Source organism: Kogia breviceps, chromosome 19, assembly GCF_026419965.1.
Source record: "Kogia breviceps isolate mKogBre1 chromosome 19, mKogBre1 haplotype 1, whole genome shotgun sequence".
Taxonomy (NCBI): domain Eukaryota; kingdom Metazoa; phylum Chordata; class Mammalia; order Artiodactyla; family Physeteridae; genus Kogia; species Kogia breviceps.
Window position 1 is genome coordinate 37,516,923 of NC_081328.1, and position 26,741 is coordinate 37,543,663.

General features: G+C 57.2%; 1 protein-coding gene across 2 annotated transcripts; it reads left to right on the forward strand.

The window, feature by feature from the left end:
* The first annotated feature begins 17,603 nt into the window (after nucleotides 1-17,603).
* PPP1R1B (protein phosphatase 1 regulatory inhibitor subunit 1B) lies at nucleotides 17,604-26,504 on the forward strand. 2 transcript variants are annotated; one of them, XM_059047463.2, is made up of 7 exons: nucleotides 17,604-18,190; nucleotides 19,848-19,908; nucleotides 20,195-20,217; nucleotides 20,685-20,763; nucleotides 23,933-24,139; nucleotides 25,483-25,602; nucleotides 25,705-26,504. In XM_059047463.2, the coding sequence occupies exons 1-7, from the start codon at nucleotides 18,110-18,112 to the stop codon at nucleotides 25,752-25,754; spliced, it is 621 nt and encodes a 206-aa protein (XP_058903446.1). In that variant the 5' UTR covers nucleotides 17,604-18,109; the 3' UTR covers nucleotides 25,755-26,504. The 2 variants fall into 2 exon arrangements, with proteins under 2 accessions (XP_058903446.1, XP_058903447.1); XM_059047464.2 differs by having other exon boundaries at nucleotides 17,608-18,190; nucleotides 20,688-20,763.
* Nucleotides 26,505-26,741: the final 237 nt, after the last annotated feature.

Consider the following 26,741-nt stretch of genomic DNA (forward strand, 5'->3'; position numbering starts at 1 on the left):
TAAATAAAGGAAATAAATAAATATCTCTGCCTCCTTCCCCTCCCCGCCCAACGCAGGGAAAGCAGGGATTGAGAGGGAGGTAGGAGGAGTTGCCCCCCTTGGATATAGAGTCCCCCACAAGGGAACAATGGGGTGGCAAGGTTGGAACTTGGGGGGTTTTGATGTCCCCAATTCTATGCTCCCTCCAGGGCCCTGTTCTGTCCATTTCCTCCCTTGCAGGCCCCCAAAGGTGGGTCAGGGACCAGACCCTCGGCTCTGGAGGAGGGACCTCTATGTTTGCCTCCACCACCACCACCCCCGACCCCCAGGAGGATCCCGTCGGTCACAAAGGGACAGCTGAGGCCCCCTCCCAGGGTGGGCGTGGGGGGCGTTCCTGGCCCAAGCGCCATAGGTAGATGTTGGCACCGTGCCATCCCTCATCCCTGTCTGCCCCTCCCCCACCCACCCTCACGCACACACAACATATGCGGCTGAACGCAATTCAAACCAAGGGAAAGACAGAGGAAAGGAAAGACTTGCCTGGATGTCTGTGCCTTTGCATGGGCGTGTGTGTGTCTGTGGGGACATGTGTGTATATCAGTGGCGTCAGCTGATGGGAAAGATTTCCTTGGGTGTTTAGGGGTATATGTAGGTTGGGATGGGAATGGAAAGGAACCCTTGGGGTGAGCCAATGCACCCACCATCTGGGGGTGTGGGAGAGGGCTCAGTCTGGATTCCCAACCCAGAAACTTCTCCCTCCTCTCCCCCCCTTCCCTGCCCAACATACTTTCCCCCTGCTAGACAAGTGACCATCTCACCAGTGGCTTTGTCTCCTGGCCTCCGACTTGCTTATTTGAGGGAGGAGGGGGCTGAGCTGGGAATTGCCTAAAGTTCCTGGAAGAGGCTCAAGCATTCTCCTCCCCCTGCAAAAAAATACTGCAAGTCCTGAAGCCAACTCCAGCAGTCTTGGGAGTGACCAGGGGGAGGTAGGTCAGACAGGTGTCTTGATAAGGAAGGTAGGAAATTGCTGTTTTACCTTACAGCTCACCTTTCAACCCTCTCCCTGGGCCAGACACAGATGGAAATGGCACGAGTTGAGGGAGGTAGCTTTAGACACACACACACACACACACACACACACACACACACACACACACGTGTTCCTCACTCTGTGGTGCAGAAAATGGATACACAGCCCTACTCCAATAGATTCATGTGTGTAAGCAGGTAATCACAACCAGGTGTAGAGAGACCCTTGTCTACACATTTCTACACCTTTATTCAGGCATTTGTGTGTTTCAGACCCACGTTTCCTATCCCTCCCCACCCTCCAGCTTCCATATGCTTAGACAACTTCAATTATACTTTAACCACGTGCACTTTGGTGGCAACCACGTGCTAAGCACTGGGTGGTGCAAAGATAGGGGTTTCACCCTCAATCTGGACAGGAACAGTTTTCTCCCTCTAGGACCTCCAGAAGGGGTCTCGGGCTGGTAAGACCCTGATTTGATGCCTGGTAGAATGAATTAGGTTCTAAACAGAGGTACGCATGATGGCCAAGGAGGCCTTGGAGAAGGGGGGCTGGCACTGTGTGAGCCAGGACCAGGTACCAAAAGGCACCTCAAATCTTCCTCCTACAGAGGCCCATAGAGGGGAACTGACTTGCCCAGGACCACACAGTGGAGAGCAGAACTTGGTCTAGAACCCAGCCCAGTGCTCCTTCTACAGTTACACAGTCTGCCTCAGGGGTCTCCAAGGATGAGAAACCAATGGTAAGTTTTCCTCCACTCATACATCCTGGTTCTGGGAAGGCAGGCTCCCACCCATGGTCTGGCAGATGGTCTGGGGCACTCTGGGCATGGCAGAGAGAGGGGCCAAAGGATAGGCCTCAGGTGGGGCAGAGACTCAGGGGTGCTGGCCAGGCCTCTTGTCCATGTTTGGGCACAGCCTCAAAGGCTTTCCTGTCCCTTTACAGAGGGTGGGGGTCTTCAATCCTGACACATGGCCCTTCTTGAGCCCCCCAGTCACATGGTAATTTTGATTACATGCACATGCTTTGGGCTCTGATTCCTGGCCACCCTACTTACCAGCTTTAAAGAATGCTGAATGCCTTGAGCAAGTTACATAACGGCTCTCGGTCTCGATTTTCCCATCTGTAAAATGGGGACAATTATCCTACACCTCATAGGGTTGTTGTTAGTACTAAATGGGATAGGACATGTGTTGAGTTTAGCACAGGGCTAGCAATAGAGTCTGCCTTCAATAAATGTCCACTCTCCTTTTTATTAAAGCACCTTGTAAACTGTAACATGCTTTATGCTATTAATTTCTTGCACATATCCCCAGCATGTACACATTCAGAATGCTTTGTCAACATGAGAGCTGAGTTTTTGTTGAATTAATGGGTGAATGAGTGAATTAATGCTTCCTTGGGGTCGAAAGATACCCCCTGCCCTCTCCTTTGGACACTGGGGCCTGGGTTAAGCCTCACAGGCCCCTACCAGCTCTGCTTTCTGCTCCAGGCAGGAGGCAGACCTCCTCAGCATAGGGGAGCCCTTCAGAGGCTCTTCCATCCCTCCCCTATCTCCTGTCAGGAATGACCTCAGCTCCTTTCAGACCCCCGGAGAAAGAGGCCTGAGGGGTTGGGGGATATACCTTGGGGTATGGAGAACTTCAGCCCTCTCAGTCTGTTTGCTGCCCCTGTCTTTTCTTCCTTCAGAAAAATGGAACAAGTTTTTCTCACTCGACACATTTCAACTTTTTTTTAGAAGATACAATAAAAAAAAAAAAAAAAAAAACAGGGGAAAATTGGAACAGAGGGAGGTGTGGGATGGGCCCGCCTTAGACATGGGCTTGAAAGAGGTATAACACACACGTGTCCACATACACATGCACAAGCATGAACATAGAGGGACGTCTGTGCTCCTCTCTGTGCATCCAGAGATGCAGAGATGCAGTGATGGAGAGACAGAAAGAGCCAGAAATGGAAGGAAGGAGACGGAAGGAGAAGGACACCCAGAGATGCCATCTGTTCCTCCCCCTGGCATTGGGGGAAGGGAGGTGGTGAGGGGCCTGGTCCCCTCTGGGTCTCTGAGAGGGAAAGGGGAAGGCTGGGCACCTCAGCCAGGTCGGGAAGACTCCCATTTCGGCTGCCCACTCCCATCCAGGGAGCTGGGAGCCCAGGGTCTGAGGTTCCCATGGAGACATAGCCCCATCCCAGGGGAGGCCACAGTCTGGGCACCTAAAATGGCTGCCTCAGACGGGTGGCAGCCATTTTGTGCAGGCGTAGGTCCTGTGGGGGCGGGGGGAGCACTGGGGGTGTAGAGGGGAGAGAGAGGGAAGGCACAGGTCATTCCTGAGCAGTCTAGGTGATCTTGCTCAGAGGACAGGAGAATGTTCTATAAAACTGCTCTCACCAAAAAACCCCCAAAACAGAACCCCAAACCAAACAACAACAACAAAAGAACCCAACGCACCACAACCACACACACACACAAATCTGTAAAACCCGCGTTCCATTCTGACACCCAGAAAGGACACCTAGCCAGACGCCACCACCGCCACCAGCACCACGCTCCAAATAAGACTGGTGGGGGCAACTGTGCCGGAGAAGGAGATTTCATTTCCCACCGAAGTGCCGGACCGCGAGGGGCAGGCAGAACCCAGGCGTCCAGCCCCCGGCCGCGGCCCTCTAACTCCTCTCCCCCCGGGCCTCCCCGGCCGAGGTGGGCAGGCGGGCGAAGAACCAGGGCGGGGGCAGGGCGAGGAGGGGGCGGTCTGCTCTGCTCGCCCCCATCTCTGATTTGAGGGGAAGGGCAGGAAAGTGGGGATCCTCTGAGGGCCGCTGCTCCGGGCATCGGCTGTGCTGTGCGGAAGGAGAGAGGGGAGGGGCCCGGCTGGCGCTGCCCAGACGGGCGACTCTTGCATCAGTTCGGATGCTCGAAGCTTCCTCCTGCAGTAGCAGAGCACCTGCCGCCCTCTTCCCCGGCCCCCTGCCCACCTCAAGTCCAAAAGGACGTTGGGGGAGGGGACCTGCCGCTTCTCCCTGGCTCTGGGGTGGGCACCTGCCCCGCTGCCCCCTCCCCCCACCCGCCGCAGTGTTCTGGGGAGCTGCGGGCACGCCAGATGGCGTGGCTGAGAATGCGGCGACGTTGCCGGGAGGTGAGGGCTGGCACGGGTGATATGCGGCTGCGTGCCTTGTGGTGCCACCGGGGAGGGGGAGGGGGAGGACCAGTGAGGTGTAGCCCGCCTCCTCTGTGCTGACCTCCTGGCCTGCCCCTCCGGAGCTCACCACCGGGATTCTCTTCGACTTCCTTTGCCTGCGCCCTGGGCTCCCGCTCTGGGCCTAGGCGCCACGCAAAGATAGGTGGGCACATGCCCGCCGCTCCAGGCGTGAGCTGAGAGTCCTGGGTCAGACCCCTGCTGCACACCCCCCTAACCTGGGACAAAGGCCGATGGAGGAGACCCACTGGTCCTCCAGCAAAGCCAGCACCCTTGGGATTGGTCCTTTGCTTCAAAAGTACAGTGACCTGTGCCCCGTAACCTTTGACTTCTGGCTTCTGAGCCCTGTTCTTCTGAAAAGAGCTCCTTCCCTGACAGGCTCTGGCCTCTGAGTCCTTTTTTTCATCAAACTCATTCTCATTCCTCACCAGGAGGGTTCCTGGTTGGACATCTCCTCCTGGCAGCCTTCCCTGATCTCCCCAGGCAGCTGCAGTACTTACCACCGCCTGTTAGGAGAAACCATTTACCCATGTCTCCCTGACTTGACTGTGGTGGCTACTTACCTTATATCTCAGTAGTCCGGGGTTTCCCATGGGTTGTATGGAGTTGGTGCTCAATAATGCTCCTTGCATTAATGCCTGGCTGATTTACAGGGTTTGGGGTATTGGAGTCTTTCTCCAGAGACTCTTCTAAAGCAGTCAGATCCAAGGCCCCGGGTCAATCCCTGAGCCCCCAGACTCCCCCTCCTGCCTTTTGCACCAATTTCAGTGTGGTGAGGAGGACTTGGGATGCGGGGGTCACAGGTTCGCCCAAGGTAGCTTCCAGAGAGAGGGCTCAGGGCATGGAGGCTGAGTCTGGGAGTGCCCGACCCCCGTTCCCTGGGCACCAAGCTCAGATTCTGAGGCCACATGAGGCCCCAAATGCCTCCCCTTCCAGGGTGGTTCCTGCCCAGCTGTAGACTCCCTTCTTGGACCTCACACCTCTCAGCAGGCTCAGAGCTCCTCTCCTTCCTCTCCCTACCCCACACCTTCCCTGCATGGGGTAAAGGCAACTCCCCGAGGGGAGGGGAGATGAGGTCCAGAGAGACAGCTGAGTCCCACTCCCACAGCTATTTCTTCTTTGCTGACGCTACTCCCCAAAGCCACCCCCCAATATCTCAACCCTTCTGTCTTATGGACCTGGCCCAGGCTCTCTTCCCCTGGGAAGCTCTGACTTCCCACAGGCCCTTGCTCCTCTGGCTTCCTGCATAGGTCTGAGGCTGTTCATCCTGTTGAAAAGTCAAATCTGAACGTGACGTTCCCCTACTCAGGCACCTTCAGTGGCTCCCCATGACCCCTAGGATCAGGCCATGCTCCTTAGGGACACCCTGATCTGGCTGCTATGCAGCTCTCTCTCGACACTTGTCCCTGCCTTGAACTCCGCCCCTCAGCCACTCTAAACTCCTTCAGCTTTCACGAGCCTTGTGCCTATGAGCCCTTGCTCAGGCTGTACCCTCTGCTTGGAGCACCCTCTCCACTTTCTTCACCTTTTAAGCCTAAGCATCACCTCCTCCAGGAAGTCTCTCTGGGTTAGATGCCCTCCCCAGACTTCCCTAATGCCTTCTGCACACCTCTATGGAGGCACAGGCCATGACCTTTGCCTCATGGGTCTCTCCCACCTGGAAGGCAGGAACTGGTCCCAGAGGCTGGCACATACAATATCCTCAATAAGTGGTCGTGGTGACAAAGGTCCGTCCTGCCACTGCCCAGAAACTGGAGGCTGCAGCCAGGGCAGGACACCTGCCTAGGGGAAGCTCCTCCTCCTTTCCCCTCAGCCTCCCTACCAATTCCCGCACTGACATGGAACCTCAACCTTCCCCCCTGCAAAATGGGCGTGATAATTACAATAAGATGCCTGCTAAGCATCAAATGAGTTAACAAATGCGGAAGTGCTGCCTCAGCAACTGCCCCATCCAGGTATGGCTGGTTTTGCCTCAGGCCCCTGATCAATTTTTTTTAAAACCCACCACCACCAACAACAACAGCAACAAAAAACTTTGGGACTTCTCTGATGGGGCAGTGGTTAAGAATCTGCCTGCCAGTGCAGGGGACACGTGTTCGAGCCCTGGTCCGGGAAGATCCCACACGCCGCAGAGCAACTAAGCCCGTGCGCCACAACTACTGAGCCTGCGCTCTAGAGCCCATGTGCCACAACTACTGAAGGCCGCGTGCCTAGAGCCTGTGCTCCACAGCAAGAGAAGATATTGCAGTGAGAAGCCCGCGCACTGCAACGAAGAGTAGCCCCTGCTCGCTGCAACTAGAGAAAACCCGCGTGCAGCAACGAAGACCCAACGCAGCCAAAAACCACATAAATAAATAAATAATTAAAACCGAAACTTTGTTCCTGGAGCTCTGTTCATCACTGCATCTTTGTTCTGCCTTTCTTGTCAGTTTTCCAAGTGAGCAGTTGGGATGTCCTGCCCCTGCCCCGCCACGGGTCTGCAGACGAGGGCAGTCAGTGGAAAAGGGAGCTCGAGCTGGTCAAAAGAACACCAGACTTAGCAGGGTCTCAACCTTTGTCAAATCATGTAAACTTCCGCTTCCTCGTCTGTAAAATGGGACTAGTGCCACTTGTCCACCGGCTGTCTCTCTCAGCACTGATGGGAGGACCAAAAGGACAGTGATTATGAAGTGCACTTGGAGTGGTTAAGTCCTGATTGATGGCAGAGAGTGGGCGCCTGATGGGGCAGTGCAGGGCAGGGGCAAGAGCACAGGACGGGTGTGCATCCCAGGTTTCTTTCCTCCAGGCAGGCTCTGCTTTGAACTTGCCCATGACTTGGGCATGTCCTGATTTCCTCCCCTGGAAATCAGAACCAAGGATCTGGGCTGGGGACTTCTGGGTACCTGGTACCGGACAATTCTCTGATGCCTTGAGCCCAGTATCAGTGCATGGGGTACCTGAGGCTGGCAGTGGGCACAGAGGACCCACAGCTGCAGTGGTGCTGGTACGCACAGGAGGGCACCCTTACAGGGCTGTGCATGGTGGGGGGGCGGGGTGTGCATGCAGGGCAGGAGGTCACAATTTAACCAGAGACCTCTTGGCTTAGCCCCTGGGACACTGGATCCCAAGACAGTGTGAATGAGACTTAGCCTTTGCTTCCCTGGTTCAGTACCCTGTGGGGTCAGGGGGGCAAGGGGAGGGAAGGGAACAGTCTAGGGGTAGGAGCCTCATGGCCCAATGCCCCACCTTACAGATAAGGAAACCACAGCACAGAGAGGGGAAGCAACATGTCTTGTTTCACACAATAAGTGGTGACAGAGCTGGGACTAGAAACTAGGACCCTGATTACTGCTTTGGGGTCCTCCTGTCCCTGGGGCCTCAGAGCTCTCTGTAATACTTTCATGTTTTGTAATCCATAATAGTGAAATAATGACAGTGGCAGTGTTATCTGTGCCAGGCCCTGGCTTCACACACACAGTTTTATTTCATTCTCACCATGACCTCGGATGTGGGATTACTGTTCCCTCCACTTAAAGACTAGATGCTAAAGCAGAGAGAGGTTGAGGTTAAGGTTGCTGTGTCGGACTTCCCTGGTGGCACAGTGGTTAAGAGTCTGTCTGCCACTGCAGGGGATGTGGGTTCGAACCCTGGTCCGGGAAGATTCCCATATGCCGCAGAGTAAGCCACACCTAGGTGAACCCGTGCACCTAGGGTGCGTGCTCCGCAAAAAAGTAAGCCACCGCGACGAGAAGCCCGTGCACCACGACTAAGGGTAGCCCCTGCTCTCCGCAACTGGAGAAAGCCTGCAGGCAGCAATGAAGACCAAACGCAGCCAAAAGTAAATAAATCTATTTTTTTAAAATGTTGCTGTGTCAAGATCACATGGCTGGTAAGTGGCAGAGCCTGGATTTGAACCAAGCTCTGCCTTATTCTGAGTCCAATCTCTTACTCACTTTTACAAACAGTGTTCTTTTCTCTGAAACCTGGGTTTATCTCCACACTGTGGGACCAGCAGACTCTACAATAGAGAGGGAAAGGAGGGAGGGCACCCTGGGAGGATCTGGGGCCAAGGGTTTGCCTGTTATCCAGGCCCCCACATAATGGGAGTCAGTGCCCTGGCCTGGGTCTCTGCAGTTCTACTCATGGTAGGTGGGGGGGGGGTTGTCTCTCTACACAGGGAAAGGGGCAGTCACATCAAACATGGGTTTTCTCCACCCTGTATCCCTCTTCCCTCAGCTCCTTCAGGAGGTGCCTTCCTCGCCCTTGCAAGCTCAGTGAGGTGCTTCCTTCACCAGGAAGTCCTCCCTGATGCCCCCTGAGGAAATGTCACTCTTTCTTCTGGCCCTTGGCTCCACGTTGAGCACCTGAGGATGGACCGACCTGCTGGAAACCCAGCTTTCCTACTTGATCACTAGCCGCGGGCTACCCCATTCTGTTTTTCGGTCTGTAAAATGGGAATAAGGAGCTCTGCCTCACAGAATCTTTGTGAAGATTGGAAGCAAAGCGGTGTCCTATGAAGAAGCACCTGGCACCCAGTGGGCCTCTGCCACTCCTTCTCCTTGTCCTTCTCATCCTGGCTTTCTCCCGTCTCTCTCCTCATCACCCCGGCCACGCGCCGGGCAGAGGGCCTGGAGCTCCCCGGCCGCTGGGTCCCGGCTCGCAGCCTGCCTTCCGGCCTGCCAGGCTCCCTCGGCACGTGCCCCGTGCCCGCTGGGACCGCGCCACCTCCTGGGCGGCCTCGGCGCGCGCCCTCTGGCCTCTAGCCCGGCTCGGGCCGCCGGTCGCCTCCAGGAAAGGGGTCCAACTGGGGCTGGGGGGTGGGGTCGGCGGGGGCGGGGGCGGCAGGGCGGCGGCGGGAAGCGGACGCTGCCCCTTTAAGGTGCCACCGCCGCGTGGCAGGGAAACAGCTTGTGCCAGCCCCATTCCGCCAGGCTCCGCTCGCAACAAGAAACACAATGCATAACAATCAGGCGCGCTCTTGGAGCTGTGCCACGCGGCGGGGGCGGGGCGGGGCCGCGGGCGGGGCGGGGGCGCCCGGGTCACGACCCCAACCGGCGGCCAGTGGCCGCGGGTCGGCCCGGAACCCGCGCTGCCCCACGCGGCCGCTCCGCGCCTCGCGAGGTGGTCCAGCGCCCCCGCGCCCCCGGCCTCGCCCCGCTCGCCTCCCCCTCCCTCCCCGCCTTCGCGCTCCCTACAAAGTTCATTCCCACTAACTCTTTTCCAGGCCACTTCCTCCTCACATCTGACAATCCAGGGCCCCTCATTCTCCCAGTAATCACTCCACTGCACTAATTGCACATGCAAATATGCAAATGCGTATTAATTAATTACTATACTAATTAGTTCTGTGGTATTTGCGAGTAATAAATCATTGGATGGGAGCGAGGAAGCTGGAGACCTGGCCCATTTTCATTCTGCATAAAATTTTAATGGTCTCTCTGGCTGATCCGGGACGGCGGCGCGCGGAGAGGCTCTTAAAGGGCCAGTGGCGGCGGGAAGGGGCAGGGGCGGGGAGCGCGGGGCGACCCCGGCCCTGGGCGGGCTTGGAGGTGCAGCCCCACGTCCTGCAGAGGCGATCTCCAGCACGGGGTTGGCTCTTCCCCTCCCCTCCCGGGCTAAGTGTCCTCCTGGGTGGCTTCTAAGGAGAGAATCCGGGCCGGGAGGAGGAGGCTGAGCTCGGTTTCTTTAAGAAAGGAAAGAGGGCAAGGAGCTGCGAGAGGCCAATGCCAAGGCCTTTGAGGCCCCAGGGAGACAGAAATGAAGACTCCATCTCCAGGATGGCTGAGTAAACTGAGGCACCAGACAAGACAAGATTAGCTCTCACCCCAGCCTGTCCCCAGGAGAAGGAAGCCTCCAGGATGTCCTGGGTGCCCCAGTATCATCTCTGGTGGGGGCCGCCACGGCTGGGGGTACCTCCAAGATTTCCCTTTCCACACGATCAAACTGCAGCACCGCCTCCATGGGCACCAGCTGGCACCCTGGCAGAGCAGTCCTAGGCTTGAGTGGGCCCCCGGGACCCGGTTTTTTTCTTCTAGGAGGTAGTCAGGACCTAGGCATAGGGAGGGGGCTGGAGAGTTTGCAGGAGCATTGACTCAGGGAGGTAGAGGGTTGTGCCTCCTGACTGAGCCCAAGCCAGGGTCTAGGGGGATGTCAGAGGTGGGAACACTGCGGAAGTGGAGCCTGCGGGCCTGTCCTGAGCCAGGAACCCCAATACTAGGGTCTCCAGTCTGGTTCTGCTCACCCTGCAACCTTCTGCCATCAACAAGCCCCTAGTGCGGCAAGGCCTAAAGGGGGTCGGTGCTCTAGTGGGCCCATAATAGTAACAGCAACTCACAATACTGTTAATTCAGGTGAACATTTATTTAGCCGGAGACCTGTTCGGAGAATTCTAGATGGCTCACAACCCCCCAGTGACGTAGGTTCCATCACAGGCCCTTTTATGGATGCAGAAACACAGAAACACGGGCACTAGACAGTTAAGCAACCTGCCCAAGGTCACTCAGCCGTGGAGTGGGATTTGAACCAAGACAGTCCAGTTCTGGCATCCGGGTTCTTTCCACCACACTCTGCCACCTCTCTCTCCACCACTATGTCCTCAGCACCTGCTGAGAGCCAGGCCCTGTGCTAAGGATAAGAACTTCATGGGCAGTGTCTCATTCAACCCTCATGACAACCCAGGAGGTAGGTTCTGGGATTCTCCCCATTCTAGAGCTGGGGAACCCAAGGCTCAGAGAGGTTGACTAAGTTGCTCTGGGCACACAGGGAGGATTCAGCAGAGTCAGGCTCACTCCTGGCCTGCGGCCTGCGTGACAGCAGAGGCCAGCAGGTCTCTGGGTGTGGGGCAGGAAAGGGTCATGAGAGCTAATAGAACAAGAGAAGAAATGGAAGGGAATTCAGTCAGACAGACTGTGGGGAGAACTTGCTTCTTGAGAGGTGGGGCTCCCAGGAGCTGGAGTCAGGTGGAAGCTTTTCCTTCCTTTCCAAGAAGCAGGCTGCGGAAAGGCCATGGCGACCTGAGTCAGGAGGAGGTTGTGGGGTGGAGGAATGTGAGGGAATAGAAGGGCCCAGAATGAGAGAACCCAGTCAGAACCATATAACTCAGAAATCCGGGTTGGTATTTTCTCAGTTTTGTCCCCAGAACACCTACCTGCCCCCACCCGTGGAAATCTCCTGAGCAACCCCACCCCAAGATTTGGTACTTGTGGGGAGCTAGGAGATCAAGTCTCTGCTCTTTCCAGCAGGGGAATGAGAAAGATAATACTGTCACATTACCGTAAGCACCTACGATGTGCCAGGCACTTCGTGTACCTCAGCTTGTCTAATTTTCACAACAGTTCTGTAATTATTATCCCTATTTTATAAATGGAGTCACCGAGGAAGGAAAGAGAAGTTAAGTTACTTGCCCAAGGTCACACAGCTAGTAGGTGGGAGACCAGGATTTGAACTTCTGACCTGGGGTGCTTTACCACGCTGTTCCCAGTTTCCTACTGAGCTCCTTGCGTCTACAGGGGATGGCTGGATTTTTCTTTAAAAATAAATAAATTATTTACTTATTTTGGGCTGCATTGGGTCTTCATCGCTGCGCGTGGGCTTTCTCTAGTTGCGGCGAGCAGGGGCTACTCTTCATTTTGGTGCAAGGGCTTCTCATTATGGTGGCTTCTCTTGTCGCAGAGCACGGGCTCTAGGCACATGGGCTTCAGTAGTTGTGGCTCGCGGGCTCTAGAGTGCAGGTTCAGTAGTTGTGGCGCACGGGCTTACTTGCTCCGTGACGTGTAGGATCTTCCCGGACCAGGTATGGAATCCGTGTCCCCTGCATTGCAGGCGTGTTCTTAACCACTGTGCCACTAGGGAAGTCCAGCATGGCTGGATTGACTCTTGCCCAGCAGAGTCAGGGAACACAGTAGCAGCAGGCCTTTCACCCTGGTGCCTTTAGAACTTGCAGATGCGAAGAACATGTCTCATGTCAGCCATTCACAAGAACTCCACCCCACGTGGATTTTCATGGTGTCTTTTATGTGCTAGTGGAAGTTGGGCAAAGTGAATGTTCTGGAGGCCCAGATCCCTCCTTTCACTATCCTGGGGATGAGTGTGTGTGGGCATCTTCCCAGAGAGCGGATGCTATCCCAGCATTCCTTGCTGCCTCCCAGCACCCCCACCCCCCCTCCCGAGAGAACAGCAGGGTCAGTGAGTCTGTTAGCATCTGTCAGGGGGACCACCCTGATATAGGAATTGAGATTCCGGTGCGCTCAGGGATGAGTCCAGGGTCCTTTTGCCTCTCAGTTGCTCAGGGGAACTTCTCTAGGGAATCTGAACACCTCATCTCCCCCAGAACTAAGAAAACCTTTGACACCTACCCTCTGGGCCTGGGAGTCCTGGGTTGGGGATTTTAGGGTGTTGGGAGGGATGGCCTTTGGGCTGTAGAAAAATCATCCTCCCCTCTCCACTCCACTGAAGCCCAGAGAAGCTGGGTTTCATTGGGGTTTCCCCCACACATGTCCAGTTCCTGGGAGACTGGGGGCAAGTTGGGGAGTTGGGGGAAGGAGGCAGGAGGGGCAGGCTGGCGGCTCTGAGCTTCTCCATGCAGCCCTCGGGGCCGGGTGCCTGGGCAGGAGGGGGGGCAGAGCAGCTGCTGGCGATTTATTAAGCAGTCACGGAAAAATTGGTTTATAAATTAACAGCTGTTTTAACTTTAGGGCCTCTTCTTCAGGGAATGGAAGCAGCCGACTGGACCGGGATTGGAGTGTGTGTGAGGCTGGTGGAGGGGGTGGGAGGCGGCAGGCTCCGGCAGCTGGCGTTCTTCGGGGGCAGCCTCAGCTGGCACCTCGGGGGGCACCAGGCAGTGGTCAGAGCAGGGGGTCTCCAGGTGCCCGGGGCTGAGGCTGCCCCCGCTGTGGGCTGCCGGCTTGCTGATTCTTCTCAACAGCATCCACCTGGGGGCGCCAGAGGGAACAGATACCGCTGTACTCATGTCTGCCACCAGAGGGCAGCCTCCGCACATTGATTTTTTTGCTTCCCACCCAGGTTGGTCCAAACTGGGCTGAGAGAGAGAGAAACCCGGTCCAATTCTGAGCAAGAGAGAAGCCCAGTTCAGTGTATGCAAGCGATCTTGTACTTAACTCTGAAGTCAGACGGTTTGCCTTTGAACCCAGGCTCTGGGCAGAAGTTCTGAGCCTCATTTGCCTCATCTGTAAAACGGACTGAATCTGATGAGGATTAAATGAGACAATACATATAAAAGGCCCAGCCCCGTGTCCAGCACAGAGTAAATGCTCCATATACGTCACGCGTTGCCAAGTTCTATGACTCATGTATTTATCTACTCATTCATTCCTCAATCTATCCCCTCTACAGCATGTAGTGCTACTGTATTCTGGGCACTATGGCAGGCAGGTGATGATGCAAAGACAGATAGTGGGTAGGACATGTCTCAAAATAGTGTGCTAAGAGTTATGATACATCCAGTGAGGGGGGAGGGGAGGTTGACTTGGATGGGGCAAAAGAACATTTGGGGGTGACGAGAACGTTCTATATCTGTATTGATAGTGGTCACATGTTGTATGGAAATGTTTCATAGAAATTTATATTTAAACTTGGTACATTTTATTGTATATAAACTCTAACTCAATAGAGTTGATTTTTAAAAAAGCACCAGTGTGAATTTACTGAATGGGCAAAGGGTTGGATGATGGATGAATGAATGAATGTGTCAATGAGTGTCCCAGATGATTGGCCACCTGTCCTGGTGTCACCAGTGTCCCTACTGAGGGTGCCTTTGCCCTCTTCTCTCGGTGTCCACGGGTTCTCCCAGAGGCGGGCCTTGGAATCCCCAATCTCTCCCTCCCGCTCTCCATCCCGCCCCCCGCCCGCCCCCCACCAGCAGCGGCAGGGAAAGATGCCCCAGAGTCCCGGCTAACGCTCCCTGGCTTCTCTAAGGTTGCTTTCAGAGGCTTCCGGGGGCCTCCCTTCCAGCTGCCACATGCCAACACAGCCAGCTTGACTCAGCTCCGTGGTGCCAAGGTCAGGGGTGTGATGCCCAGCTACAGACCCGCAGGGCCAGCAGCGCAGCAGCCCAAACACTGGCCGACTCCGCCACCTTCTGGCTATTTTAGGAACTGCACTCCTAGCGCTCTAGAGAAGCTGGAACCTTTATTGAATACTGACCGGGGAGCCCTGCACTGGGCTGGGGACTTCATTAGTTTCCGTTTCTCGAATCGTCACAGGTACCATGTAAGGTGAGCTTTGAGACACGAGGAAACTGAGGCACGGTGAGGCTAAGAATTTGTCTAAGGCCACACAGTAAGTTACAGATCTAAGATTTCCGACCCAGGTCTGTCCAATCTACCCAGTTTATGTTGTCCACTAGACTTTATCTTGCTTGGAAGAAAGGAGGGAAAATCCACGATTGAACTCTTTCCCCACCTTCCCAAAAGAGAACAAAGGCTTCACACTTCCAGAGAAGGTGAATGTAGTGCCTCCTGCACGCCGGACAACGTGGCAGGCAAGAGGCAATGATGCGAGGAGAAACGGTGTGCTCAAAATAGTGTGCTCAGACCTAGTATACATTAATAGACACCCTATGACAAACTTTGTCAGTCCAAGCAGAAAGACCCATAGTTCAATGGGAGTTAAGTCAAACAAGGTCTTGAATTTGTTCCTTGGACCCAAACGCCTGTGTTTCTAACTCAAGAATAATAACCGAGGAGTGGCATATTATTTTTACATCTCATTTGCATATGATTAATTCTAAGTCAAAGAAAATGGAGGTCACCCTGGCCCCTTGCTTCTCAGCCCCTCTAGCATGTGCCTGACGCTGGCCACCTCCCCCAGCCCCTGCTGGGCTCCCCCATCCTCACCAGCCCCTCCCCACTCCTTGCCCCTGCCCACACCTCCTCCCCCCCAGAAGTCCCTTTCCCTTCCTCCTCTGTCACCCACGCAGCCCCCGCCACCTGGCCGCCCACCTGAAAAACTTTTCCCCAAGTTCTTGAGAAGTCGCGTAGGATCCAGGAGAGAAAAATCAAAGTAATAAAACCTCATTTAATTCCTAACGGAGGGCAGAGCTGTGAGCTGCAATTATCTTAATGCTGAGCTATTTTTACTCTCTCTCCATCTCTGTCTCCTGCCTCTCTCTGTCATGAGGCTTTCTCTCTCCCCCTTTGTCTCTCCATCTCTCACATGTGTTTTCTCGCTCTTTCTTTCCAATGTTTCCTACCTCCCCCTCCTCTCTCTCTCTCTCACCTCCTGTCTCTGTCATCCTTCCTTCCCTTCCTCCTCCTTCCTGTCTGTCCCTTGTGACTGTTCCTCTGTCAGCGAGGTTCCCCTGTCCCTCTTGGCTCCAGGGTTTAGCAGCCAGAGCTGTGGGTGCCTGGGCAAAGGTTGGGCGAAGAGGGCAAAGACCGTCCCTTCTATCCCTGAAGACACCATCTTCCAAGCTTAGCCAAGAGAGGAGAGTCTCCGTTCCCAGCTGCCCCAGCCTGGGTCAGGGGAACTTTTCCTGATTCAGGGCCACCCAGAGCTCCAATCCTTTTGGCAGAACCTCTATGAACAAGCCTCCCCGGTCAAAGGAGCCTCAACCGCTGTGTTCCCCAAGGCCCTCTCAGCTCGGATGGGCTGTGAGGTTCCACTGGTAGTGATGCCTCCTTGTCCCTGTCCTCTCATTACCCATCCAGCTGTCCTCCGTCCCCTTCATCCCAACCAGGACCTTCCCACCTCCTCGCCAGCACTGGAAGCCACAGGCCTTTCAGCCTCATCTTAGCCCGGTGGCCACTCAGGCCTGAGCCATGCCTTTCCTGTGCCCCTTCTGACTCCCAGGACCTCCTCATGTGCACTGCCAAATTGGTCGTTACCACCCCCCACAGTAACCTAGCTGAAGGAGGGGTCTGGGCCAAGCCAGGGGCTGCCAGAGATGGCCACACCCCCGGGCCAGCAACCTGGCAACTGGCTGTTTCCCCACAAGCATAAAAGTCAACAAACACAGCGGGACATGAGCCAGGCCTGGGGGTTGGGGGGAGTGGCCCTGAGCAGCCAGGGCTTCCCGTGCCCATGGCAAAGCTCTGCCCTCCTGCTACCTTCTCCTCGCCCCCAGAGTGGGCGCTGACTCTGGGCCACTGCATTGTGCCCCTGACCCCATTTGCACAAGACTCCTCTGGCCTCTTGCTCCTTCTTGCTCTGCCAAGGACCCAGCACACTGGGGCTGGGAGTGGAAAAGTTGCTGGGTGGGGGGAGGGGGACGCCTGACTGTTCCAGGCCTGAGGGTGACTAGGAGAGAAGAGAGCCAGCACAAAGCACAGCACAGAGAGCACCAGGAAGGCACATGCCTAGGTACACGTCTACACACACCCCCTCTCGTCACCGCAGAGGGACATTCAGTCCCTCGCCCCTAGGCCCGCAGAGGGAAACACCGGTTCCTGCAAAGATACTCAAGGACCTGGACAGATAAACAGGGACACTCCAAACCGCAGGGCCATCTCCTCCCCTTTCTCCCCTCCAGAGACACACACACAAACGCCTCTGCAGAGAGAGAGAGGTTCACACCTCAGAAACGAGCACACACACACACACACACACACACCTCTCCCCCCTGCTCTATTCCTGCACCAAACTCACACACACGTGATGGCACGTGTACTGGTACAGGCTGCCCCCCAACACCCCCAACTCTATCTCCCCTGGGCTGGCTCTGTCTCCCCCACGTTAGATCTGGGGAGGCACTTGAATGCAGGATATTTCAAGGGACACATTCTCCGCCCCCCACGGGAGTGCTCCCAGGATCACAGCCTCATCCCCTTTTACTGTACAGGCTGGAGCTGTGGATACAGTCCGCCCCCCTCCCCCTGCAAGCTGGCACAGTCTGCCCTTCACCTTGACAGCCTCTGACATCCGCCCCCACCTCACCCCCTCCCCCGCACGCACACAGTCTTCCCACACCCTGCCACTCACACCCGCATCTTTGACACTCTGACACACTTACTCACATAGACTCGCACACACTCTCACCACACCGACACCCCCCCCCTCCGCCACACACACACAACTCCCTAGCTATAGGCACTACAGGGCCCCTGGCACTCACTTTCACACACTCCCTGCCATGATGACTGACACGTGTCCTCCCGCGCACAACCCGCTCCACGCTCACTCGCTTTCTAGGACCCCCCCATTCACAGCGTGGCAGGCTGGTGGTATTCTCTCCACGACCTCACAGGCCTCCCCGTGAAACTCCAAGTATCCATGCCAGGAAGGGGTTAAAGCCAGAGTCCCCGCTGCTGCTCTCCCCTCGGCCTGCCCGCATTATCCTCCCTGCTGGACTCCATCAATAATGCAGCTTCAAGTTCTGGGGAGACGGCAGGGGGCCCCCAGCCCGCTCCCCGGGTCCGGGCTCACACTCCCCGCCCTCCTCCCGGCCCCGGTAGAACACGCTCCTCGGCGCTCATTGGCCCCTGTCTCCTGAGTCCTCCCACCAAGCTCCCGGGCGCCAGTCCCAGGCTGAGGGGACGGGCCGGGCACCCCAAGGCTGGGGCCGGAGGGTGAGACCCGGAGAGACGGAGCGAGGCAGAGACAGAGATAGACATGCGGAGAGGGAGCGAGGGAGATAGAGGAAGGGCGGAGAGACACTGAGAGAGAGCGAGGGAAGGAGGGGAGAGACAGGGACCCAGACCCGCGAGCCGGGGAGCCCGGGGCGCGGGCGCGAAGGCACCGAGGCACGGGCGAGCCCCGGAGCCCGGCGGGGTAGGCGAGCAGGCGGCCGCCCCCCGCCCCCCGCCCCCGCGCCCCCTCCCCTCGCCGGCGCGGTATTTTTATCTGTGCGTGAACAGCCCTCCTGCTCCTCCCCGCCGCACTCAGCCCGCTGTAGCCGCGGCGCCCTGAGCAGCGCGCCTGGACCGCAGCCCCGGACCCCGCGGCGCGCGCCCCGCCCACCGCCCACCCGCCCGCCATGGACCCCAAGGACCGCAAGAAGATCCAGTTCTCCGTGCCCGCGCCCCCCAGCCAGCTCGACCCCCGCCAGGTGGAGATGGTAAGGGGGCTGCGTCCCAGCCCCGGCAGCGACCCTCTCACCCCCGCTAAACACTCGGGCTCCTCTGCGCTCCGGGGTCTGAACTGGCCTGGGAGACGGGGGCGAAGGAGTCCCGGGCCCGCCTCGAACGTGGCGGGGACGTGGGGCAGCGCGTGAAGTTCGCTGGAGACTCGTGCAACTTTTTCCCCCGGGGCCTCGGTCCTGATCTCGGGGCGGGAGAATCCCGGGCGGCCCCAGGGAGGGCAGACGGTCCTCTGGACCCTGCACAGTGTCCTCCTTCCCTAAACTCCCACGCGGACCACTGGTGCCGCTCAGATGTGAGAAACATGGTACACTGACCCATTACACAGAGCAGGCCTCCGCCCAGCTGCGCCACGCTCTGGCTTTCTGTCTAGTTCCACCCTGCGTGCCTGGGCTGGGGTCGCCAGAACTTTGTTATGACCTCTAGACAGAGCCACAACATGGCAACATGGGGGGGGAGTGGGGGATGATGACCAGTCATCACCGAAGCCAGAAGTCCTCCCACAGACAACTGAGTTCTCTGGACAGCCTTTCTGGGGACTGGAGGCCTCCAAGGGCTTGAGGTGGGGGTGGGGGGTGGGATGTGATGGAGGAAGAGAAGAGGGTTCTGCCCCCCACCCTGAAACCTAGCCATTCACTTGTTGCTGAGTTGCAGCTGGCACCCCACAGCGCAGTGAGAGTGGAGCCAGGTCATTTTGGGGAGAGCTAGGCGGCCATGGGGGCGGGTTGGGTCCCCGGCCCAAGCAGCCTTTGTTCTGGAGGGCAGTGTTGGGGGCTTGGCAGAGGGAGGTGGCAGTCTCAGCTTAATTCACCTGGTTCTCTGTGTGCATTTCCCTGGAGCTCAGAGGGGACCTAATTAACTGACAGTTGGTCTGATTGCCAAGCTGGGGGGAAGGCGGGGAGTCACTCGAAGTGCTCAGTGCGCCCCCCCACCCCCCCGGTTCAGCTTGGCTCATGTACCAGGGAGGGCAACTTTTTGTTTTTTATGAGGACTGGGTGAAGAGTTCTGCAGCCTGAGAGATACTGCTAGAGGGACCCAGAGCCAGGCCCCCAGAGACCACACCCAGGCCCCTGTGGGTCTGGGGGGTCAGACCCACACCTGAGCCTCAGTGTGAGGTTGGAGGTGCCTGCAGTACCAGGCTCAGCCTCCCTCTGCAACTGGATCCACTTTCCCAGGAGCCCTTGAGCTGACCTTAGGTCGGCAGGGCCATGTGGGTGCCATGGCCCATGGGGCATCTTCCACAGCTAGCTTCAGGTCCTGAGGTCTGATGTCTTCAAAAATGAGAGAGGAGGGGCCTTGGTAGGGGAAGACAGAAAGGGAGGTGGCAGTTCTGGAGTAGCCATGGAGTGGGATGGGCGTCAGCTGGGAGCCAGTGATGAATTTTTCTTGTCCCTTCCCTGCCTTGGCATGCTGTGTGACTTTGAGCTCTTTGCTGAACCTCTCTGAGCCTTGGGTAAAATGAGGGGGTTGGGTGAGCTATGGAGTTCCTTACAGCTCTGACAGTCTTTGATTCAAAGGTTCCCTGGGGACTCCAAAGCACTGTTTGTTCCCTGCTGCCTGGGTAGGGGGTGGGGAGTGGGCTGCAGGTGTCTGTCCTGCCCCCCCTCCTCCCCATCTCTTTCTCTATCTTCTTAGATCCGGCGCAGGAGACCAACCCCTGCCATGCTGTTCCGGCTCTCAGAGCACTCCTCGCCAGGTGGGCCCGTACCCTGCCCCCAAGTCCTGGCCCCATCCTAACCCTGATGCCTTCGTGGGGCCCCTGCCAAAGTCCCATGAGTAGGAGACTGAGCAGAAGATGGGGGGGGTTAAGGTCTGGGAGCCCAACTCCATTGGGTTCATTTATTGACCAGGCACCTCCCAACACCAGGAGGGAAAGGGCACAGAGATGGAGACTTTGGGGGAAGTAATTCAGATTCTTTCTCTCTTCTCTCTCTCCCTCTTCTCTCTTCTTCCTGGCTCCATTCACTGGTGGCCTCCCTCAGAGGAGGAGGCCTCACCCCACCAGGTGAGTTTCCAGGGGCAGCTGGAAGGAGGGATGCCAGGGCCCTTTGAGATGGGCTGGAGGGGATTACTTCCCAGCTAACACAGGGTGTCACCCAGGAGGACATTAGCATATCAGTTGGCACCTCAGTGAGAGTGCCTGGTGCCAGGCTGCCACCAGCACCCTGCCCTGCCCTTGCCTTTCCTCTGCTCAGACTCAGGCTGGGCCTCCAGAAGCCAGGGTCCTGCTCTGAGCCAGGCCATGGCTATGGAGCCCCTCCCAAAGCCACCAGTTAGCCTCAGCCTCGGTGCAGGAGGTACAGGAGGTTCAGGCCCCGAGGGGCAGCAGTGCCTGGGCCTGGACCTGAGAACAGAGGCTAGACCAGTCTGCCCGGGTTCCAGTCTGCCCGGGTTGCCTTGGTGGGATGGAATGGAGGGAGGGTGAAGGAAAGGGGCCTCTGTAAAAGCCCATTTAACCTGGCACTTCCCCAGCAGAGAGCCTCAGGAGAGGGGCACCACCTCAAGTCGAAGAGAGCCAACCCCTGTGCCTACACACCCCCCTCGCTGAAAGGTACTGTCCCCCACCCATCAGTTGGGCTGTCCCCTTGACCCCTGCAACTGGGCTGACATTGGGTGTGTGTGTGACATGTTGAGCTTTTGTTGGTGGGGACGGATAGTCTTGTGTACCCACCCCAATCCCTACTTAGAGACCAATTCCTTCTTAATTTGGCCTTGTAAAAAGAAGAAGCCCAGAGGCTGAAAAGGGTGGCATGGGTCTTAAAATCAGGTTGTGGGGTTGAAAGAAAAGACGTACGTAACAAGTAGGCATCAACATAAAGAGGCTCGGCTCTGCACCTCCTTTGCAAGCATGCACTGGACCACCTCCCCCTCCTTCTCCCTGAAGGGCACCTTCTTTGGGCTGCACCCCTCGCTCTCCTCTCCCATTCCCGTGCCATTTGCACAGGTCTGCACACCGACGCCTCTGTTCCTGCTTTTCCTTTCTATACCAAAAGACAAGTCATACCTACAGCACTCACTTATCAAACACCTAGTGTATGCCAGCACCCCCCCCCGTGGGTGCTGGGCAAAAATAAGAGTAAGATTTGGCCTCAACCCTCCTGGGGCCCTTCACCTCAAAGGGTCAGGGAGAGTCACAGAGGAGAGGGTGTTTAAGCTTGGATGGGAAGGATGAATAAGAATTCAACAGGCGGGCCAGGCATGGAGGGACATTCCAGGGACAGCGAGGAAGGTGTGCAAAGGGAAGCAGGTGTGAAATCACAGGGGTCTTCAGGGCCGGCCTGGAGACTTGGCTTCCGGGGCGGGGGGAGCTGGGGGGAGATACACCTGGAGGAGAAGGTGGGACAGGTCGGGGTGTGGGGAGGGTCTCTTCCTAACTAAGCCTTAGGATGCCTTCCTACACCCACCTCAACTCCCACATGAGGCTCTTCCTGCCTGGCCAGCCCCTCCTCCCACGGAGGCTGGGAGGGAGGGAACCAGCAGGGTGTGCGGAGAGCTCCCTCCGGGGTGGGGGTGGGTTTAATGAGTTCCCAGTGACCGGCCAAGGTCAACAGGTGCACCCGTCAGCCTGCCAGCCGAGGTTGGGAGCAGAGACTGGGAGGAGAGGAGAGAGGGGCAGGTGCCCTTTCTCTTCTTCAAGGACAGGACGATGCAAGGACACCAAGCGGGCAGTGGGTTCAGCTTTTGGAAGGACTTCCTACCTGTAGGGATGTGGGGAAGGCCAGCCCCTGAAGCAGGCATGAGGGAAGAGGTGGCATCATCATCTATGAGAAATCCCGCTGCTCCCCATCGTGGGCTGGGTTGGGGGCAAGTGCGTGTGAGAGGGAAGAACCACCCTTGGACTCTTGACGGTGAGCAAGGGGCAGGGGGCTGGGGTGAAAAAGATGGCCAGAAATGTGCCCCCACCCCCGTGGCCCCTTTGGGCTGCAACTTAAGGAGGGTCTGAGTGGGGAGAGGCAGGGCGGTGGAAAGGGGCCAGGAGAGGGGTGCGGGGGCTGTGCTGGGGACCTTGGAACTTAAAAAGAGACACACACTTGGGTGGGGGGAACTCAGGTTCCCAGAGCTGGAGACAGAGGGATTAGGAGACAGTTGGGAGGATGAGGGGGAGACCCCAGAGAGCCCTGCGAGGCACGAGGCAGGCAAGGCACGCGGGAGGCTCACGGGGCGCCAGCACAGGGCTGCGCACACCTATTGTTGATGCTGTGGCTCACGAACTGAACTCTCCTCCCCCGGCTGCTCCAGCTGCCACCTCCTCTCCTCCCTTCCTCCCTTCCCCCCTTCCCCAATGCTCAGAGGACCCTTCTGAACCTGCAGGGCACTGTGTTATAGGCTTTTGGCTCCTTTCTGGGCAGGGAAAGCATCTGGCAGGGTGGGGGACTTGTAGGGGGAGAAGCTTAGGGCCCCCAAGGAAGGGTGGACACTGAGTCTTGGCTTGAGGGGGGTTCTCCAAGGCCGAGCTCTCACACTTGGCTCGAGGTGAAGCTTTGCCGTGTCCCCAAGGACAGGGCGGGGTAATTTATTGAGCTTTTATTGCCTGGGTAGCTTGCCCGGAGCCAGCAGGAGGCACCGGGAGGAGCTCGGGGCAAGGCAGGGCAGCCGGGCAGGCACAATGCACCCTCTGTGCCTGTCCCTGAGTTGGCAGGAGAGCGGTGCCCTGCTCCCTACACTGGAGGTTTCCAGCCTGGATCTGCCCGCTCTGGGCTTTCTGAGGGGAGGGGCTGCCTACGGAGCAAGGAGTAGCTGCAGCAACCGCAGGTCCCAGCTCTTCAGTATCTGGTCTCTGGGCCTTGAGTTTAGTGACCCAAATGCTCTAAAATCCCACCAGCTCCTAGCCCCCCTGCTGCCTCTGTCCCAGCCACTCCTCCCGGGGTCCCCCCAACCCCTGCCATTCTCTCAGAGTCCCCCAGCCCTGGCCCCTTTCTCCTAACCCCCTAGTCCTTTCCATCTTTTGGAAACTTCTCTCCAGCTGCCCACACTTTCCCTCGCTAGGTCCTATCCCAGCAGGCCTTGGTGGCGTTGGGGGGGTGGGTGGTGTTCGCTGCTTTCTAGGTCACCGCAGAGGAAGCTGAAGCTTGGGGATGTGGGTCAAGATTGTGGGGGCCGCGTCTGAGCATGCCGCATCCCCAGGCATGGACTTCACTGGCTGCAGACTATTATGTCCTCAGCCTCAGGACTGTTCCTGCCTCTTAGAGCCTGAGGCAGAGGTGTGTGGAGCAGTATCTATGATGGGGCAGTGCCAGGGAGTGGGGACCAAGCCCAGCATGGGGTGGTGGGCAGGATCGGGGTGAGCAGTGAGCCCTAAGCAGGCTGGGCGCTCCCCTAGAAATTGAAAGGGACAAATCCCCCAGGGCCTGGCCCACAGGCCCTGGGCCTTCTCCAGGGGCTGTAGCTGGTGGACAAGCTCCCCAACCAGGGAATGTGAAGCTGCTGCTGTACCTGCCTGGTCTTGTCCAGCTTGGCAGGAGCTGCCTGGTGCCAGCCTCTGGGGGAGCAGCACCTTTGACAGCTTAAGAGCCAGACATGATCAAGAGTCTACCCCCTGTTGCTTCTGCCCTGGTCTGGCCCCCAGCAGGCTGACCTGCCGCTTTTAGCTTTGGAACTAGACCCCTGTGGGAGATTAGCTCTGCCCCAGGCCCACGGGAAGGAGGCTGGGGGCTGGGCCACATGCCTCTCCCGCTTCTTGGGCCTGGCTGACCCCTGCCTTCCCGGTCCCCCTGTGCCAGCTGTGCAGCGCATTGCTGAGTCTCACCTGCAGTCCATCAGCAACCTGGGTGAGAACCAGGCCTCAGAGGAGGAGGATGAGCTGGGGGAGCTGCGGGAGCTGGGCTACCCAAGAGAGGAAGAAGAGGAGGAGGAGGAGGAGGACGAGGAGGAGGAGGAGGACGAGGACGACAGCCAGGCTGAAATCCTGAAGGGCAGCAGGGGGTCTGGTAAGCTGAACGGGCTGTGAAGCCTGGGTTCCACCACCACAGATTAGGTGGGATCCTCCTTGAGTGTCCTGGAACACCCCCTCCCGGTTCACAGTTTCCCACACATGTAAAGGGCCTCCCCACTCTCTCATCCCACAGGATGCCTTGCACTCAGCCTTACCTGACACCTGGGCTGTTCCCATCCTTGACTCAGTCCTTCTCCCAATCAGGTTTCCTCTAATAATTCCTCTCTTCCCTAAGAATTAAGGCAAGGCCACCTGAGGTTTGAGGCTAGACCCAAGAAAGGACTTTCCATCCACGGCAGTTGGGAGGTGCAAGGAGATGGGGGATAGTGGACTAAGAGTATCCAGTACCCCCATCACCTGCATTTCTGAACACAGGATGTGGTCTCTGCTGGGAGGCACAGGGCTGGTTGATAAATCCTCTCCAGGAACCTGTGGCTCTTTTCCCCTTTTCTATTGCCTAGGCTGGAGGTGAGAGGGTGCCCTCTAGTGTCTAGATGGAGAATGTAGGATTCAAGAACCAACTGCGTTGGCTGCAGCTCAAACCCCAGCTGCCTGGGAAGAGAGGGGCCAGGGAGGGGCATGAAACCTACACAGAAGGCCTCAGAGCTAGAGACCCCAAATCCCAAAATCTCCACAGGGAGTCCCAAGGCCCAGAGAATTCCTAGGCAGGAAGATCTCAGCCCTCCCAGGACTGTTCTTTCTAGGCCCAGGCCAGCCACATCTATCCCTCCCAGTGCACCTTAAACGTTTTGGTGCCGTTATTTATGGGGATGAAAAATAGCCAACCACTCCTGCTTGAAGTGTCCATCCCTTGCACGCCCCCCAAAATGGCGTGGGCCTCCACTCTGCCTTGGCAGCGGGGGCATCGGCCATGGGAGTAAAAGCTCCAGCTGGAACAGGTGAGTCAACTCCCACTGGGACCCCCCCCCCCCAGAACAGGTGAAGAGGAGGTGAGAGGAGACTGTTCCCTTAGGGAAGCAGCAGGGCAGTGGGTCAAATGACAAGATGACCAAGGAGCAATATCAATTGCCACCAATCTTGGAGCAGCTCCTAAGTGCTGACGCTGGGCTGCAGGGTATTAACTATTATCTTATTTAAGGCAGTCTACACAATTTCCCTCTTACCATCCCCTTCAAAGAGGTAACAACGGACCTATCTAAGTCATATGGCTAGTCATTGCAAGAGCTGTCTTAGTCCCGTGCTGTCGTGCTGTCTCTACTATTCCATGATACCCTCAGAAAGCTTAGCCACAGCCAGCTGAGAGACTCGGCTCCTGTTCCAGGACAGCCAGATGGATACTCAGAGCCTGTGCTTTTGTCCCTTCTTTCCCGTCCCCAGCTGGGCAGAAGACTACTTGTGGCCAAGGTTTGGAGGGTCCCTGGGAGCGCCCGCCTCCTCTGGATGAGCCCCAGAGAGACGGAAGCTCTGAGGACCAAGTGGAAGATCCGGCATTAAATGGTGAGGTTGGCGGGGCGGGGCGCGGGGGGGTGGCGCTGGGGAGGCGGGGCTGGGATCTTGGTGGGTGTGGCCAGACCCTAAGTCCATCTGCTTGCCTTGCAGAACCTGGGGAGGAGCCACAGCGCCCTGCTCACCCTGAACCTGGCACATAGGCACCAGCCCTGCATCTCCCAGAAGAAGTGGCGAGGGCATTGCTGTTCCCCAGAAACTCACTCTGTCCCCACCCTACTTTGTACCCTTCCCCTCACTTGCTAGGGCTGCGGCTTCTGACTTAGAAGACTAGGGCTGGTCTGTGTTTGCTTGTCTGCCCACCTTTGGCTGATGCCCAGAGTCCCTGGGCACTTGCTGCCTGATGCCTACCCCTGCCAGTCATTCCGCCATTCACCCAGTGGGTGGTGGGATGTGAGAGAGCTTGCATTGGGAAATCCAGTAAATGGGGGACAAAGGTTCATCCTTCACAAGTCTACTCCCCAGACTCTCTCCCCTGGGCACAGGAAACCCACAGGGCAGGACCCTAAGATCTGGGGAAAGAGGGTACTGAGAACTTTAAGTGCCCATAGATCCTTCTCCATCCCCTGGGGAATTCCAAGTCACCACCCCTCTCACTGGTTTCTACCAGGGCCCAGGATTCAGGCATCCTTTCCACAAACTCAACATTTTGGAAATCTCCCCCTTATCAACTGCTCCCCATCCTGGGTGCCTGGAAGATGGACTGGCAGAGGCTGCTTTGTTGCATTTTGTTTGTGCTTTGATGCCAGGAATGCCGCCTAGTATAAGTCCTTAGGGGGGCACATGGTGGGGGAGCCAGGCTCTCCTTGTCCTCCAGCTGCTCTGCCCCCTTCCCTTCTTCCCTGACTCCAGGACTGAACCGCTCCCATGCTGTAATAAATCTTTGTAAATAACTGCTGAGACTTCTCTTTCAGGGGAAAGGAGAGGGAGGAGGTAACAGGTTTCCCTGTTACCCTGTGGTGGTCATCCAAGGGTCAGGTCCTCGACCCTAGTGTCCAGTCCTCTAGTTTGGAGCCTTGACTGCTGACAAGCTCTGAGCCCTCTTGGGAAGGACCACAGGAGTTCTAGATCCTGCTGGGGATGGCTGAAAGAGGCAGAGGGGGAAAGAGGAGTCCTTCAAGAGTAACTGG

Bases quoted from the DNA above. Each gene is read 5' to 3' on its own strand.
- PPP1R1B (XM_059047463.2), top strand. From the start codon at position 18,110: ATGGACCCCAAGGACCGCAAGAAGATCCAGTTCTCCGTGCCCGCGCCC. The intron at 20,218-20,684 runs GTGAGTTTCCAG...GCACTTCCCCAG, and splicing joins AGGAGGCCTCACCCCACCAG to CAGAGAGCCTCAGGAGAGGG. The intron at 20,764-23,932 runs GTACTGTCCCCC...CCCCTGTGCCAG, and splicing joins CACACCCCCCTCGCTGAAAG to CTGTGCAGCGCATTGCTGAG.